This window comes from Strix uralensis, chromosome 13 (genome assembly GCF_047716275.1).
Source record: "Strix uralensis isolate ZFMK-TIS-50842 chromosome 13, bStrUra1, whole genome shotgun sequence".
In the NCBI taxonomy this organism is placed as follows: Eukaryota; Metazoa; Chordata; class Aves; order Strigiformes; family Strigidae; genus Strix; species Strix uralensis.
In genome coordinates this window covers 20,891,606-20,910,035 of record NC_133984.1, presented here as the reverse complement: position 1 = coordinate 20,910,035, position 18,430 = coordinate 20,891,606, and the positions used below count along the sequence as shown (strand labels likewise).

The 18,430-nt window shown below is 45.4% G+C and overlaps 1 protein-coding gene across 1 annotated transcript in view; it reads left to right on the top strand.

The window, feature by feature from the left end:
- MAMLD1 (mastermind like domain containing 1) overlaps nt 1-18,210 on the top strand; it is an 83,792-nt gene extending 65,582 nt beyond the window's left edge. The window contains exons 3-5 of the mRNA XM_074882664.1: nt 13,996-14,142; nt 15,630-15,711; nt 16,004-18,210. Coding sequence (XP_074738765.1) covers nt 13,996-14,142; nt 15,630-15,711; nt 16,004-17,022 — 1,248 coding nt within the window. The 3' untranslated portion in view covers nt 17,023-18,210. The remainder of the gene's footprint in view (nt 1-13,995; nt 14,143-15,629; nt 15,712-16,003) is intronic.
- The last annotated feature ends 220 nt before the right edge of the window (nt 18,211-18,430 follow it).

Genomic DNA, 18,430 nt, shown 5'->3' with positions numbered 1-18,430 from the left:
ATAATGGTCCCTTTAATTACGGGTAACAATAGGTTCTGTTTTTTCCTATGTTAATAACAAGTTCCAGGGTATAAATAACTCTGCAATTAAAACAAAACGCCTAACGATTTACCATTTGACACCTATGCAGTCTGCTGGAGCCTTGTCTGTGCAAGGAATTTTTTCTCCTGCCCTGAATATTTTATAATTGTTTTACAAAGAGCAGGTGGATGCTCCAGTCATTAAGAAATGCCAACCAAGGTACATTGTGGCACCAGGGAGCAGAGAACAAATAGCTATGCCTGTGCTGTGGCTGTAGAGAGCTCTCCTTTTCCACATGCAGACAGGGTTTGTTTGACTACTTCTGTATATTGACCTTTGTTTTTTAAGAAAAACACAAACAATCAGGATTGCTTTATTGTAGGACCCATTAACTCCTTCAGAGACTTTGTGGTGTCTGTTGATAAGAGCAGCACATGTGTGGCCATGTACTGCAGGGAGACACTTCTGCTGCTCTCCTGAATTTGGATGTTTGCAGGCCCATGCTGCCTGTCCCTTGCTTTGTGCATTTGGAAGAGTCAGTCTATATGTAAAAATATGTGGAAATAGGCCTGGGGACTCTAATCACATTGGCCAAGGAGACAGCGAGTATGGGGTGAGGGGAATTCACCTCTGCTTTCGGGGCAGGGCATGGAGCGCTGTCTCTCATTTCTGAGACTGGCTGGGATGGTTTTGATGTGGAGCCTGCGAATGGAGTTGCTTGAATACACAAGCGTGCCTAAAAATGTAAAAATAAAAGCAGTGCTATTTTAAGACTTTAGAATCAGAGATTATAAATAGCCCAACTGGTGTGTTACTCCTGGATGGGTGTGTCGGTACTAAAACATCACCACAACTGTCAGTTCCCTTTGAAGCAGCTTGTCGGCTAATGACCGCGGCTTTGGAGCCTCCTCTGCGTTTCCATGTTCTCTCGATAAGCACAGGTCAATGACAAGATGCACTCCAGGCTGACGTGTCCATCACACCAGCCCTCGCTTTGCTGGCTTGGGCCTGTGAGCACACACAAGTGGAAAGGTGGGTGCACGCTGGCGGGGAGCGCTGCGGAGCTGGGATTCGGTGGTGGGAGGTAGTGTTAGCAGGGTACAGTGGAGCTCGCTCTGCTGAGCACAAACCGTGGAGCCAGGGCTGCTGAACACGGGACAAAGGGTGAAATAACTGCAAGGTGAAGTGCTGGTGTGGGACTTGTGAGATGTGGGTTCAGCACTCTCCATTGTCAGCCTTCCTCTGTGCCTGGTTGGGATTCATCTTCCTGCTCCCATCATTTAGGCTCCTCCTGTGGCCAGTGGGGGAAAAGCTCTTCAGATGATAATTTCACCTCATCCTAATGTGCACCTCCAAGATGTGATGGATGGTCTGTGGTGAGGGAAGCCTGGACAACAGGCTTAGGCTTGGCCCTTATCTGCTGAAGGTACCTTTATTCCTCCATCTTTGGAAGCAGCAGCAGCTGTGGTGATCTAGTATACAAAAGTCTGTGAAGTTGAAAGACATATAGTACCTGAAATAGCTGACTTCTGCCTCCGAAAGCATTTTTGTTTCTGTCTGGTTTTCCAGTGCGGTGGCTGGGAAGAAGTACCCTTGATGGTGTTCCACCACCTCAGTACCGCGGGCGAGCGGCTGGGGAACAGGCTCTTCTCGGGTGGCTGTTTCTGAGAGGAATTCTGGCCGACTCCTGCACCAAGTAATGATATGTTTATTTGCAATATATGGAGCCAGGAGACATCTCTGGATGATAAGGATCTGGAGACTAGTAAACAAAAGAAGGCAAGGTTGGAACTCAAACTGTAAGAAGGCTTGTTTGGGTCTAAAGAAAACAACTATAAAACCAAATAATGACGGTGTTCAAAAAGGTCTGCAGTGGTGTATCTCAGGACAAGGTGCAAATGTATCTGCCAAGCCCCTGCACTGGTAGGACGCCAAAATCTTGGTTGTTCTTACAGGGAGCTCTAAGCAGTCTGTACCCAGAAGGTGAAGAAAAAGGAGCTTGTTGGCAGCTCCTTCTTTTCGTAATAGATAGAAGTGGGCCAGGAATCTCTCCTGGTTTAGCTGAGTCTTCCCCAGGAAGGGGGAGCTTATTTCATGTTCTCTCAGTGGAGGAAAGCTTGCAAATAGGCTGTGTGTAGCCTAAAAGAAGCAGAACACCCTGATGTCTGAAGGTTTCCAAGAGTTCATGCTGAATTCTTCCTCCGTAGCCTGCTTGTAACACAGAGGAGCTATGTCCTGACGTGATGCTGCCCTAGCACAGAACAAGCCACTTGTATTTTATGGTGATAGAGAAGATGATTTCCATCAAGAAACAAATGGGGACAACAGCAGTGACAAATAAAGATCTTAAGGGTTCAAAACTGATAAGCTGACAGCTCTGTTTTCAAACCTGGATGTCTTGAACATGACCTAGAAACAGTATTTTGGCAGTGTGCTGACTGCAGCGGGCACCTGCGTTCTCTGCACTGCTGAAAATCAGGGAGCTTCTGGGGGCAGCCTGGATGTGGATGTGGAGATGAGAAGTTACAGTAAGTGCCAGGTCAAAAGTTAAAGCCTTTGTCTGAAAGTGAAGTTGTTACTTCGATCTGAAAATGGGGACTTTTCCCATTGCTCGCTGTGGTCAGAGTTGCTCCTGGAGGGCAACAGAAGGACTGATTTAATGCTCCATGTCTTTTTTCTTTTACACTGAACTCTTAATTATGCCTGCATTTCACTGCAGATTAGCAGGGAGTGCGGTGTGGAGCCCAAGACCCCTGGGGTGCAGCGAGTGCCCAGATCTCCTCTGCCCTGGCCCTGGGGTGTGTTTATAGACGAGATCTGCGGCTCTGCGAGGATGCACACACACACACGCACACTCTTACGGTATGAAGAAGCTCAGTTTGCTTTTTATTCCACCCCCCCTTCTTCTTTTCTATAATCATTGCAGAACAGGAACAAATGAGTGTGTCACTTTAAACCATGAAACCACTTAGTCCGTAAAGACAGATTTGGCGTCTTTGTGCTGGCAGTGACAGGCCAGTGCGGCGCTCCATAGTGATCCCACTGTTCTCCCTCTGCCCCGCACCCCGCCGCCGCTCCCCACCCCCTCCGAGATTTGCTCCGTGTTTGCCTGCCTCTGTTTTTGTGGTTGGTAACCAGCAAAAGAATGGAATGGATTTAATGATTTGTTGGCTGCGGTGCCAGCATGATTAAGTCAATAAAGCTGGAAGCTGAAAACAGTGTAGTTACAGTATATGACTTTAACCTTGTTAATGCATGTTTATGTCCTCCTGCCCACTGTATAGCTGTACATTGCATAAAGAAGATCTGACCAATCTTTAACCCATTAAATAATTCATAAAGTGAGAGCAGACATCAGCTACTTGCGGAGCGGATCAGTAACCATGGGGTCAGCAATAACTTTGGCTCCCTGGACCATATCCAGCATGTTTAAACTCTGGTGATGTCACCAGGCAAGCTTCTAACCTTAATCATTTGGATGGGAACAAAGGGAAGTTAACTGTTGACATGCGGTGTCTCCGTGGAAGAAACACTTGTGAGTGCTCTGCAACATCTCTGCCTCACAGGGGCTGGGGACTAGCTCCAGCCTCCTTGCTTCTTTTCTACACTTCCCCCTTTCCTTACAGCAAAAGCGCAGCTGGCCAAGTGTTCAAAGGCACATGTTGCCTAGACTCCTATTATCTCAAGTGACAGAGGCACCAAAATCCCACAGAATTTCAGAGCAATGTTGGCTGACTTGAGAAGATGGTATTTGGAGGCACTTGGATGGTTTTTTCATTGTGGATAAATTTTGAATGAAAAGTATCTCCTGCCGTGAAAAGACAAAGAAGGACATATAATGGGAATGGAAGCGAGCAGAAGCCAGGGATGCAGAAGAGGATGAGGAGTGAAACAGGACTGTTCTCACCGCAGTAAAAGCTCTGGCGATAAAATATCAAGCAGGACTTACAGGAAAATCCTAGGATTCTCACCCATAACTACCTCAGCCAGCCTCTTCTTTTCGTACCAAGTCAAAACACAGGGCTGACTTCTCGTAGCACACAGCCCTCTTTACACAGCTCCCAGCTGGGCACCGAGGGATCCTCCAGGTGCGGTGATGTCCGTAGTTGTTGAAACAGCTTCTTTTGCTGGCACTTAAGGAGCGAGTCATGGGATCACGGGGCGTGTGGCCGGGACATGCTGCGCTTCGCTGGTCTGTGCAGCCAGGTTAGAGGCCCTCAGGGACCATTACAACTTACTGCAGTTTAGTGCCGTTCTGAGATGCAACCAGCTGTGGCCGGACCCAGAGGACAGATGCAGAGAGGAGGACGCGACAAAATCTCGTATGTGGAGTGAAGCAGATTTTAAAAGCCCTTCGACCTCTCACCGGTGAGTAGCATGGAGCACAGTTCTGCTGCAGGTCTTTGGGGTCATAACTCGAGGGCATGGGAGAAGCACCGTTTCAGGAGGCTGAAGACATAACCCCCACACTGCACTGGAAACGGACCCTCATCCTCCTATTCAGGGAGTAACTTTTTTGGGGGGGGAAACTGAGACAGAGGGAGAAATGAAGCGACCTGTCCATAGTCGTGTGAAGAAACCATGTATGATGGCAGTGGAAACTGAACCTGGTCACGTGAGCCTGAGTCCATACAGCCAGCTTTTATCCTGTGACTCAGTCATGAAACAAACTCACCGTTCTAGATCATCTCCTTTAGAGGTGGCTTGGGAGTTCACCTTTAATGATCCCATTTTCTACGTCTCCTGACAAATTGCATGCTCACAGTCTCGTGAGCTAACCCTCCATTGTGTGCCCACAGGGACACTTGCTTGTGCAAGTAAACTCATCGGAGGCTGATGTGCCTACCTGCACAGCATATATCCAGGTGTGTTTGCAAAGAGACCTCTGTGATGTGCACGTCTTCATGGCTAGGACTGTTGGGGCTATTAAAGGCACCCAGGTAAAAACTCTTACACGGTTATTTGTGAGCCAGATGGCTGCGTACAGCAGAGCATATCTCAGAATCCACTACATCAGCCCAGAAGTGAATTTTCCAGGTGCCAAAAGATACGCACCTTGAGTTGGAGATTAGAGCCGGGACCTTCAGCCTGCTGTTGCTGGCATCTGCAGCCAGAGACCGGGGGGGAGACTGACCCCCAGAGCTAGTGCTGATTATTCTCAATCACTCAGTTATTCCCTGTTGCTTTATAGGTGTGGTAACGAATACGTTCAAATTAATTTACCCTGCTTTTTTTTGGGGGGGTGGGGGGTGTTGGTTTGTTCTCTTCTTGACGTAATCCAGAGCAGCAGTCTCTGCTACAGAGAAGATGCTTTAGAATTTATGGCAAGTCAAATCTGATCTGAGTAGAAATTCCATGTTCTGTTTTCTTTGTTTTTAGCTCAGAACATTGTGTGATGCGCCTGAAAATCTTTCCTTACCGGTCTATTGATTTCGATGAATGAACCCACATACACCTAGTGATGTTTTATTATCGCTCACCCACCATAGGGTATATAGCAGCTGGTAATTTTTGTGCATTGACTGCATTTTTTTTCTGCTTGATGGAAAACAGAGTTGCTCCAAGCATATGCTAATGCTGAATGGGGGGGTCCCAACTTCTGACCCATAGCTAATATCCTGCAAGTCACATGAAGCTACCAAGGATTCTTGAGCTGGAGTTCGAAATGCCTATGTTATCAGCAAATAAACACCATTAATTGCTTCTAATATGTCGTGCAGTGGTTAAATGACAAGATCCTTATTAATATGCGTGTATATCAGCCTTTTCAGTGTGTGTGAGGGGGAGTATGAAGTGGTAAAATTATTTAAAATTAGTGGGGAATATTTACAGGAAGGCATAAAGAACTGTCAGTTGAGGAAAGCAGCATTTTATGTTCTTGTCCCGGATGACCTTGCTCCAAGGACAAATCAGAGCTTGATGAAATGAAGCTGCAGATGGCTAGTGATCTCAACTCTGTAATAATGAAATGACACAAGAAAAAAATGAGACATCTACAGTTTGTAAATACAATCTGAATGGAAGGGGAGAAAAGGAATTTTTAAGGGGAGATTGAGTTGACTTGGTTACAGCAGTTCAGCTTCGGGTGTTTTAATAATAATTTCCATTTAAAAAAATAATGGAATCGCTCCTTGTTCCCCTAACTCAAGGTCACCTTAATACATTTTTCGTTTTTAACATGTCAATATCTTGGTTTTAAAAATTTGATCATTTGATCATGAGGACTACCTAGTCACAGCTTACTTTGTATCCATTATTTTAGCATATTATTTATCACTGCATTTTGTTTTGTAAGTCATGGTGGTGATTTTTGGCACCTGATTAGATCTGATACAGCCATTTTAGGTGTTTGAATAGTTTCATCTGCTAGGAAAGAGTAAGCTTGTGAGTGGTTTTATACTGAAAAAGTGATGTGATACTTTGTGCCAGAGGGTGCTTTGTTTGTGCACTTACATGAGAAATCGGGAGTATATACTGTTGGGTTTTGCATACAGGCAGGTTTTCATGCAAAGGGCTTCTCAGAAGTGGTTAGGCAGCCAACTGCTATTGAAAGTTAACAAGACTCGGGCATCTGTCTCTGCAAATTGAACCTGTGCATGAAAAAGAAAAAGAAATTCATGGAAACATTAACTTCGAGAAATCAAGGGATTCGCAAATCTCTGTGATCCAGACCACCTCACTGCAGTTCGCAGAGCTTTTCAGAAATGGGCAGGTAGAGAACTGATTTCTCCCAGTAGCTCAAGATTTCCTGACTTTCACTTTGTTAGAGTGAAATCTTCACTTTTTTTTATCAGATTTTTTCTGCTCTCCCTAATACATAAATTCGCCAGTCACTGCATTTCTCTGTCGGGTGTTGAGCTAACCCGGCTCCTTTTGAATCTCATCGACACCTCCGAGAGCATGCCTTGACATAACACAAGGATTACTTGAGTCAAACCACTTTATAGATACGAGATGTTGTAGTTTGTCATCACAGCTAGTGCAACCTTGTAGAGACAGGCAGAAGGACTACCAGCCGAAATTGGGTGAGATAAATACGGTTTTAGATTATCTCATTGAATTTATAGGCAAGCTGCCCTCCATGGGAACAAGAGTGTGGTGTCAAGGGTTGGAGAATCATGATAGCTGTACAAGCCAAATATAAATATTTTGTTCTTTGCAGAGAATTCAATTTTGGATCTTGACTATATGTTATATAGACAGGTACAAACCACCCATGTCTGCATCTTTGGGTGTATACACATAAAAACAGTAAGATACAGTTTATGTTAAAGTATGGTGGTACAAAGACTGGTGGGGATGAGTCTAGCCCTAGAGCATTGCTCTCAGCTGGAAGAAAAGTGCATTAACACTGCAGGTACCTAGGTCCCATTGCCATCAGGAGTCTGGCAGAGCCTCTGCGGGTCTCTACTCCTCCTGAAAGGTTTGTCTTTCACTTGGGATGGTGGAGCAGAGCTGTTCTCTGGGCTGCCTTCACGCGTGGCCAGGGAGTTCACCTGGGCCAAAGGATCTATCTGCAGGGGAGCTGCTGTTGCTGGAGTCTCGATCATGCATCCTTACAAGCACCGCAACCCCTGGGAGGTTGTGTGTGTGTCTGTGATACACCAACTCTCCCATCCGTGTTGTGCCTCAGGCTCTTGGCTGCTCCCAGAGTTGTTCCCCATGTTCTTTCTAACAACGTGATGCTGGTAACAGCATCACAGCTTGATTCCAACTTGCCTGCTAAAGGATGTGTTTTCGTCTAAGAGAAAAATCACTGTTTCAATAATTCACTCTGCATTTTCTGTCTCTCTGTTGATCTGATTGCTGCTGCTCTTCAACGGCATGTTTTGATGGATGAAACCAGCTCTGAAAATATTGGTAGAGTCTTTGCACAAAAGCTTTAACTAATCAGATTAATTTTTTTAAGAGGGGACATGTATTCAGTTTCCATCTTATTAAAATTCTGGGTGCATTTTTAAAAGCACTTTGGATACTTTGATGGGATTTTGTTTTGTTTTCAACAGCATGCCGTGTAAGAGCAGCTATAGGGAAATTAGTGTTTCATCTGCTTTGCTTGAGGGGAGGAGATCCTGATACAATTGCTAGACAGGTGTGGTGATATTGTCATTGCTCCTAGTAAAGAAGGAGGACTACCTTTGAAGGAAGCTGTGCATGCTCATGCTGTATGAAAAGAAAGAAAAACTTAAAAGAACTTTTCTTTTTAAACAAAACCGTATACCCGTGGATCACTTACAATCTTCAAACAAAGCCTTTTCCTGACTGACAGCCCCCAAGATAAGCTTAGAAACTTGAGTCTGGTAGTATTTCACATGCTTGTATATCAAGTAAGTGAGTGAAAGATGGGTAAAAAAAAAGATCCACTGAGGTGCACAGTTTGTTTTATCAATGTTCATACATTGTTTTAAAACAAACACGCAAACAAACAAAAAGCTTTGGAGTATTTCTGAACTGAAAGACTGTTTTATCTCAAAGAGCATCTCTGAATTGTGAGCAGAATAGAGGAGAGAGAAAAGACAGAAAACTTCCAAAGAGCAAAAGGAGAGTTTTGTTAAAGGCAAGAAGCAGAGGCAAGAAGCATACATAACCCCCGACTTCTGCATGAAGCAAAGGATCATGGCATCTCACAGACATCACACTCTTGAGTGGGCTGACATGATCATTCTGCCAAACCATGACCCTGGATTTTGTTTGCTTTGTTTGCATGCATTGGCCAAACAGATTCACCATCTTAGTACCTACTTGGATTAACAGCTGTGGAGGCAAGGATCCTCCTTTGTGAAGGTGGCATCAAGGTTTCCTGTGGGGCCGCACAAGGTTACGAGACACCGGGAGTCTGTGTGTGGCTTCTTTGTGGATCTGGACATGAAACTCTTACAACCGTGAAATTCTATGAGTGAGACAACTTTAATACTATTACTGTTTTAATTGCTTATTTTGTAGTATTTGAGGAGTTGTTGTGCCTAGGAGTCTTAGTCCTGGACTTCAGAGCAAAGTCTTGCCCAGGCATGAAAGCCCCCCCCCCCCAAGGAGATGCAAGCACACCTCCTAGACAGGAGACCATCCACTGGCAGGTAGGCGGGAGCACAGGGACATGCAGAGGCATTAGCTTGAAACTAGTATTTGCATTTCCTCACCCGAGTACAGAACTCCCCATACGTAACAGATGTTCTTAAAATACAGAACAAAACTTGGTTAGTGAAACTTCACCCCACCCCTAGAGAATAGCTGTCCCTGCAGATCCACCGAGAGTCCCCGGCCAAGCAGGCAGGGCCTCGGAGCAGAGCAGTGGCACTGGCTCCTGTCAAGTCCTGTAGCCATGTTTTTCCTCTCTGGTGTGGTTTTTTTTTTTTTTTTTTACTGTGTGATGTCTTGGTAAATACTTGAAGCTATGTTATCTTTGGTTACAAAAAAAAAAAACCTGGTGCAAAAAGCAGTTTGTCCCTTTCTCGTATTTGCAGCAAACATTTACCCTGAGCGACCCATTTCCTTTCGTCTTTTCCTTTCATGCTGGGGTGCTGTGGCTCATCTCCACAACCCTTCTGTTTTAAGCTCTATAATTACTGGATTCAGCTGGATGCCCCATTGAAAGTGGAGGGAATATTTCTCAAATCAGCAGTGTCTTTTGTAATGGAATAAACTTTTTAAATGCAGGTACTATACACATTTTTAATTAGACACATTTCTGTTCTTCCACTGCTGCTAACGCTTTCAGTTAGGAAGTGCAGTTCTTCCCCGACTCTGCAAATATCTACCGAAATTTGCAAAGCTGCCTGTCTCTCTCTCAGTAACCTTGCTGTGACCTGGTTATCTGTTAGAACCACAAAGAATTCAGTCTTTAATTAGTCCATCTGTTAACTATTGAAATTCATGGCTTAGTTTTATTGTCTGGGTCTGTAACATAATGCTGAATGGTCTCACCTGGCAGCTTATTTCTTATAAAGCAAATGTGCCTTTCCAAGAGCCATTTTGGTGCAGATAACTGTCTTTTCAGCATTGGACAAATGACTCTGTCTAGCAGCCTGCAGTCCCCTTCATGCCCTCACTGAAATAAATTGTACATCTCCAATAGCTCTGGGCTTAAGTCAATACAATTTAACATGTACATTTCTTTGTTATATTCTTTGGAGTTACACCGTAAGAGCAGATGGGAAACTTTAATAATGATAAATGAGTTTAGTGTTTTCACATAGTCCTAAAAAACAATGAATGCCCGTTATTAAAGATTAGAGGGATTTTTACATATTTGACACAGGGCAATTAAAGCTCTAGCTCAGATCCTCAGAAAGTCTTGCTTTTAAATTCTTTTTGGACTGTTTGTTAATGAGGATTCAGAGGAATCAGAGGCCATAAATTTCTTCATTCTCGCTTAAGTGAAGCCACAAAGTGATTACTGGGTATATAACTAAGTGCTGAGGACTGGAGTTTATCAACCGCATTCACATAGAACAATTCATCTCCGTGCTTATTTACTGCAGTTGTGCATCTTACATGTAATCAGATGATGGGGCTGGGCAGGTCGAGCTCATCAGTGGATTTTTAGAAGGATGTAGATTCATAAATATACGTGGTAGGTCTCAGTGGGACTGTTCGCACACTTTCCATTAAGTGGTGGCCCAAATATTTTGTTGGACCAGACCCACACGCTCACTACAGTCGGACGCAGTAATTTGCAGATGGCGTTTGCCCAGCCTGAACAGCCTGCCATTGTGCACCGGCTGGGCAGCTGGGAGGGACTGGTTCCACTGGGCTGTGCAACGGCTTTTACAATTACAGTCAGTGGCGGAATACCGACAGAAACAGTATACCTTCCCGCAAACCCGGAACCTGATTCTTTTCTCCTTGCTCTCAAAACTAGTGCATAAGCTACTCAGTCAAAACCGTGGTTAGCCCCTGTGCCTTTGTGAACAGAAATTGCCACACTGGGAAGCCCAGGGAGTGCTGCAGGAGCTCCGGACCTGCTGTGCGACACTTTGCCTAGCAACAGAAACACATGCTCTCCAACACATGCTCTCCAATTCCAGGTCTGCGTGGCGTGCCGTTTGGTTAGGGATTCTGCCCATTTGATGTTTTAATATGAGTTTTTGGAGGGAAGACTGGCAAAAAACCCAATACCTACATGCAAACACATTTTTTTTTTTTTTTTAAGTTGAAGAATTAGAATCCCCCGTAGCCATCTGTGCCCTCCGGTGTAGCTTACAGCTGGCTCAGCTGCACGCCCCTTTGCGTGTGAACACCCGTTTCCATCGTTCCCGACTTCGACACTAGAATCCTCCTCTCTTTGCTGTCTTCCTGAATTTTAAAATGGGATAGTCCAAACTACAGACAAGTCAAGATTATGGCTTGTTTGACTTGGCCTTACTATGGGAAGGAAAGTGATTTTTCTTGGGGAGTGATGAAAAGGAAAAATGTTTAAAGTTCATTACCCTTTGGTACAGATAGCAGTGTCCTTTAGACTACACCAGAGCTATTCTTAGTCATGACGTTTAAGTGGTTATTTTTTATTGTAAGGGAATACAGTAGTTCCCACTAGTGGTGAAAAGAGAGAACTTTTTCCTTTTTCTTTTTTTTCTTTTTTTGGCTTAACCTAAATGTGAACTTGTAGAAGGCAAGATTTTTAATTCATTCCGTGTCTTCCCATGTATGCTATTTTGTCCTAATTTCCCCAAAAGCAAAATTTATATCTATAGATTGTTTCTTTACTGGCTAATTAAGTATTATACAACTCTGCTCTGAAAAACTCAGCAACGCATTCTGTATATTTGCAAATGAACTTTGCTGATTGTCATTATTGCTATAGGGTGCCTGCAGAAAATCCCATATAATTAAGCTGTTGTACTGCCACAGCACAAGAGCTGCAATTAGTAATGTGATTTACACTTCTTTACCATTAATAATATGGAAAAATCAACATTATTTTCTTGATGATGTTTAGGAGAAATTAGAATGAGGTGGACATGATTAGGAAAAGAGACTTTAATGTTATGACTTGTTAATGCAATAGCCCTGAGCAAGACATCAGAATGATTGTCCTTGCACTAAACTCATTTGCTTCAGTAAGCACAGACCCTCTGCACGCAACAAGACAAGTTTGGAGGAAATTGGATAGATGGCAGGGATTTTGGTGGTATGAACATTTCAGTGTCTTTCATGTGCAGAGTACACAAACTGAATCCCTCCACTTTCAAATATTCCCCTAGAGGCAATCTGCATTATTCAAAGCTTAACTATGGCTGCAGAATCCTGTCTGACATGAAAGCAGAGTGCTAGCTTTACATGAACTTTCATATTTACATCTGTAGTAAATCATATTTACTTTTTTCCTCCCCTCCCTCTTTTTCTGTGGGAGAGAGGGAGTAAAATGGGTAGGAGGGGAGGGGGAGGAGGAGAGATGTCCACCAGAATTGTAAGCAAAGCACCAGTAATAAAGTCTAGTCTTATGAGACTGCCCATGAATAGGAATGATAATGAGAGCAGTGATGAGCTGCAGGTTTGTGTCTTTTAGTAAATTATCTAGCAGGCATTTACATTTCATCAATTGTGCTTTTGCATAATAGACCAAAGTGCTACAACAAAAGGAGGCACCATAAAAATGAGTAATTTCAGTGACCTTCTTGGTAATCACTCTTACAAAGAATATCTTGGAAGTAGCTGGGTGATTCCTCATGGTGAAGCTGCTGTGGAAAGGCGCCCCAGGCCCAAGAAGCCTGCCTGGTGACAAATGCCTTCCAAGGCTTTCTCCTGGCCACTCTGAAACATGGCTCGTATCCTGTTTTCTCCATCTGAGCATGCTTCTAATTGTCAGATGTCAAAAGGCAACAACCATTTTCTTCTTGCTTATCTCCTGATAACATTGATTCTCAAACAAAGGATGTGGGCTTCCATTCTGAAAACAAAGGAAGCATGGCCCAGCTAAGGATGCTGGATATAATATACATACTTCTCCCTGCCAGTAATAACAAAACACCATAAATAATACAGAAGCTGGATGTGAAAATGGAGAAAGGGGAATACACTGGTACTGCTGTGCCTGGGTACAGCACTTCCAGGATCGCTTCCCTTCTTGTCCTCAGTGAGGCCTTGACTTCTTCCCTCATTTTTTTTTCTTGTATTTCCCTGACTACCTGACAGATCCTAAGATGTTCAGACTTCTTTTTTTTTTTTTTTCCCCCTTTTGGGTTGTGTCTTTATGGTGTTCTTATCATTTTTTTTTTTCTTTTCTCCCCACAATGCTCTTTCTTTGGAGGCAAGCCCTAGCTGGTGAGAACCATCTCAGATCTTTCACTGGGGACTTACAGCGAGGCCAGTTTGCATCAGCCAGGAATCAGACCGAGTGCATTACTGATTTGTGCCTGGCCATGGCCTGACCCTACATTTTGTCATGCTCTCCCCTCCTTTCACAATTAGCTCTCCTTGTTTGTCCTATCATGGAACCCACAAGAACCACTTCAGTCCGAGGACCATGTCTTCCTCATCTTTCTGGGTCCCTGGTCTGATGGCACCTTTTCTCCTCTTCTGCCTTTAGTTTGCTGTTTACTTTTACTGTAGGCTTCTCCTTTATGTTCAGTTGCCAAATCTTACCCTGATGCAACTTTTCTTTCCTTATGTCTTTCAGTGTAACAGTTGGGGAACTGGTGGGAAATGTGACGCTTTACTCACATCCCTTCTGCCAGCCAGGCAGCCACGTGACTCCAGTAATGGTAGTGAATCAGTCCCATAGCCTTGGGCTAGTCACAAAGAATTTTGGATTAACCTTTTGCTTCTCTCACTTCTTCTTGTGCTGATCCTCAGAAATCAGAGCAGTGCCCTGCCCCTCACTGTCCTCACCGTGACATGCGGGTCCATGCGAATCCACAAGGTGTTTTGGCCTTGGGACAGCCAAAGACCGGAGAGAGGGCATCAGCAGAGAGGATAAGGGCTTCTGTTGTTATCTCCCTGATGAGATTAATTTTCTTTTTTCATCTTTCTTGGCAGGATCAAAATCCTGGAATTGTTGCCAGACTTCAGGAGCCGGGCTCCATCCCAAGCGGAGGCTCTGTGCCGGCACCAGCCACGGTGAATGGATACACGATGAGGAACCATTTACTGAAGCAGCAAATAATGAAAAGACAGCTGATGCAGGTACGATGCCGAGTGCCTCTGTGGATTGCTGTGCTGTCCACCTCACTGGGAAGGACAGGACTAACTGGAATGGGGAAATCACCAGTCAGCAAACACTACGAAGTGAACCTGGAATTGCTGGGTTGAGTCAGACTAGGGCTGTGGTGAGTCCAGGATGTCATGCCCAAGAGAGGCCAAGGCCAAGTGCTGCTCAGCAAGTCTGAGTGCAGCTCTGCCCACTCGTATGCAAGGGAAGGATTCAGTCACCTCCATATCATTGCTGTCATCCTTGGTCAGCCGCACAGTTGGGAGGGAAGATGAAGAGAAGGGAGGCTTGGAGGGTGAGTCAGCCCCAGGAGAGATGTTCTCCATGCTTGCCTTTCTCTCTGGTTCCCTGGGGAGTTACCAGAGCAGATATTAGGCTTCAGTTTGTCCTGGACTTAGCTGGACTCTAGCAACAGAAGTCCCTGTATGAGGTTTGTAACATGCTGTGTGAAGGAGCAGGGATGGGAGAGTCCCACAGATGGGTTGGGTGAAGCAGCACTGAACATTTGCCTCTGACTTTCTGAGCGTGCTGCTGCGTTTGGGTCAAGGAGGCTCATTTCTTTGGATGGGAAATGAGAAGAGTAGTGCAATGAAACCCTCAGCAAAGCACTGTCCTGCTCATTGATCAAACTCCCTTTCAAAACCAACTCTGCCTCTTTGTCATCAGTTGGCTTCAGGCTTATCTGTGCTGCTCTAACACAGCGGGAGCCAGGCCTCAGCTTCCACCGTCCACGAGGAGTTCCCCAGGTCACAGCTGCCATCCTCAGCAAGGATGCAAGTGCGATGGCAGGTCCTGGGGTTCAATAGTGGGAGACGCAAATTGGGTCACTTGGAGGAAGCCAGCAATGCCTTGCGCGGGCAGCACCTGCGGAGGATCCCTGGCTTCCTGTGGTTTACCGCTGTGTTCTGATTAGAAGTGGCAACCAGCACAAAAGGTGATGGTACACACGAGCAGAGCTGTCCTCCAGACAGGGTAATGGCCACCAGCAGTCTCCTCTTCGTCGGTGTGTCCCTGCAATGCTGCCACAGATCCTGTTTGTTCACTAATAGACTTTTGGGCACCTTTTGTCCCCGGATCTGGCACTTCAGAGAACACGTCCAAATAGTCAGCACGAGAGGCGCTGGGGAGACGCCAGGATCCCTGCAGCCTCCGGCTGTGCTGCACTTCACTCAGAAGCTGGTGAACATGAGGGTGTCCAGCTCCCCTTGGGCTGCCTGCACAGCATCTGCTGAAGGCTGCGCGTCCTAATGCTGGGCTGTTGTCAGGACACCTTTGCAAGAAGGGGCATGGGAGAAATTAAGATCTGGTCTGAAATGAACTGTCTGAGCTGAGTCTCATCAGAGGTGTGTGTGTGTGTAGGGGAGGGATTGTTAATGATGACAGTGGCTACACTTCAAGTGTCTGCTGCTGTTCTTGCTTGTCAGGAGGCTGCAACTTGACTATTATGCCCCTTGTTTTCCAGGAAAAGCAGAGACAGAATATGCTGGGAGTAACATCCGAGCAGAGGAGCTTGTTTGCGGCTCAGCAGATCAATCAGTTTCAAGGTAAGGAGGGAAACGGTGTGTTATAAAAAGCCTCGAGGAGCCAGGGCCTGGGGTCTGATTAAATACAGGGTGCTTAATGATTCTCTGCCCTGAAATAAAAACATTTCACATTTTATCACATATCACAAGATTGACCCATTTCCTTATCGCTCCAGTAATAACTCTGTTACAAAGAGCACAGAGGAGAGGCCCATGTAATGAAAGAGAAAGACAGCACAGCAGCCTTTTAAGGCTCTGCCATGTTTCCAGGGTGAACGTGTGCTCACCAGCTAACGTGTCCCTTTGTGCGCAGCCGTGCAGCAGCCCCTTCCCGCTGACTGCAGCCAGGTGATGCCAGCTCCTCCGCCCAACCACCGCATGCTGCCGTCTAACCCAGCCATGCTCCAGAGCACCTTGGGCTCTGGCATGGCCCCGGCCACCGCCAGCCAGAGCAGCGGGACAATGGTGATGATTCCGCACAACTCTGGCAAGCAGCAGGGGATTTTTCCACCTAATTCTGACTTCAACATCCCGCTGCGGCCAAGCCAGAACTCACTGGGCATGAACTCGGGGTGCCAAACAGCACACAGCCACTCTGCTGCGCGGCCAGGAATGCCGATGGCAGGCTTCAGTTCTGCTTCCTTAGCAAATCATTCTGCAACTCAGCAACACTTGAGGCAGCCGAGCATGCCAAGAATCCCTAACGTCTACCCCAACTCATCTGCCCAGATGTGGACGCCGACCGCTGTGCCAAGAATGCCAAATCAAAGCCAAATGGATACCAGCCTGCAGCAGTTCTCCGGTAACACTCTCTTCTCCAAACAGAACGTGCGACCAAGTGCACCGGGTCAGCAGTTCTCCCAGCAGGCCGTAGTGCCCCCAAACCAGATCGCTCCCAGCGTCCAGGTCAGACAGATGCAAAAACTGAGCATGGGGCAGTCTGGCCAGGGCTTGAGCTCAATGAGTAATCAGAACTTGAGACACAATTTAACCAGAGGACCGTTGCCAGCTATGAATGTTATGAAATCAATGCCACAGGGAGTGTCCAGTTTTAACCAGCTCAACCCTGCCTCGGGCCTTGGCCCGCCGAGCTACCCTTCCACGGGCCAGCCGCCCGACGCCTTCAGCAGGATGAGCGCCGCCGCCGAGCTGCCGCAGTATGACTTTGTGTCCCAGCACAGCAATTCGGTCATGCCCGCAAACTGCAGTGACACTGACTTCCTCGACTCCCTCATGAAGAACAGCAGCAGCAACGACGAAGAGTGGTTGAACAATCTGACAATGATAGACGACATTTTGGGACAGCATGCTCAAAGCTCCGGACACGTTTAGCTCGGAGAGAAGCAGCCTCGTTGTGTATAACGTACGTATGGCTTTTGAACATAACAGACAACCCGTGAAAGCCGCCGCCTCTTTCAGTACAGAATGAATAGACTCAGCCAATTCTTTGCCTGCATCAAAGTTTAATATTGGCAGTTTTTCAGATGACTGTATATATTTGAATATTTTGTAAATTATGTTTTCCTAAACCTTAAATGTAGAAGTATTTATACTTCTTTGCTGGACTGTTTGTAAATAAATCTATAGCATACCTTTTGGTTTTATTATAGGGATTTCATTATACCTTGTTATAAATATGCAAATAATATTGTTAGTTTCAGTAATACTGTGTATTACAGCATAAAATACTTATGTTTTTGACATAACTTAACACATGAACTAGGGGTGTCATTGCAACCAGACTAAGCAGAAATCAAATGTGGCATCTGTTCTCCCATATCAAGAGGAAAGATTGAAAAGTTGCATTGAAAAAAAATAAAATCCATAAAAGGAGCTGCTGATTCCCTCGTAGCTGAGTCTCACAGCCCGATTCTGGTATGTAGGTCCCATCTGGGCTCCCGGTGCATTCAGGGATCTGCCCGCAGAGATCCATTTGCAAGAACGTGGCCACGTTCTCAACTTGACACACTCCAGCAGGTCGATTCGACCGACACCGTGCCGTCCGTTGTCCTGCAGTGAGTGTGTGCTTGCGGTGTTCCAGGCGCTGCCCGGCGTGTGTGTGCGCGCGTGTGCGGGCATCGCGGGCCGGCGAGGCTCTGCGCCGCCTGAAGCGGGTGGCGCGGGAGATGCTGCCAGGCGACTGTACCCTTCCGTAAAAACGTAGCTCTGGTTTGCACACCTCTGCCATGTATATTTGTAGTGTACAGGTGATTTGTTCCTGGTTTTAAGGCTTTTCATAATTTCTGTTTTAATGTGAGACTTTTTTCAGGGGAAAAGTCTATAAACATTAATAGTTAATTTTTGATGTTTTTCTGTCAGCTACTATTGTCCTATGTATATTTAAGAGTCTGTTTATAAAAGATTCACTGTACTGTAAACTTCTTAAAATGTTCATACTTTGTGTAATCATATTTTAATAGTCACGTCATACTTCGCAATACATTTGTAATATAACGTCAGCTTCAAGCACAGAATGTTTTTTTTCTTCATACCATAATAAACTGCCAGGGGAAAACTGCATATAGTTTATGTGCTCATTTCTCAGCTACAGTGTTTCATACCTGCAGATATTTGAATTAATTTGATTTGTCCAGGATGCTACAACGTCAATCTAATAACCTGTACAAATGTGTGTGTGCTGTTAGTAAAAGAAATGGGCTAGACAAAGAATTGAAGCAGGCTTTAATTTTATTTTAAGGTGTGATTTCTTAGGCCTGCTCTCCTTTTCCAGTGTAATTAT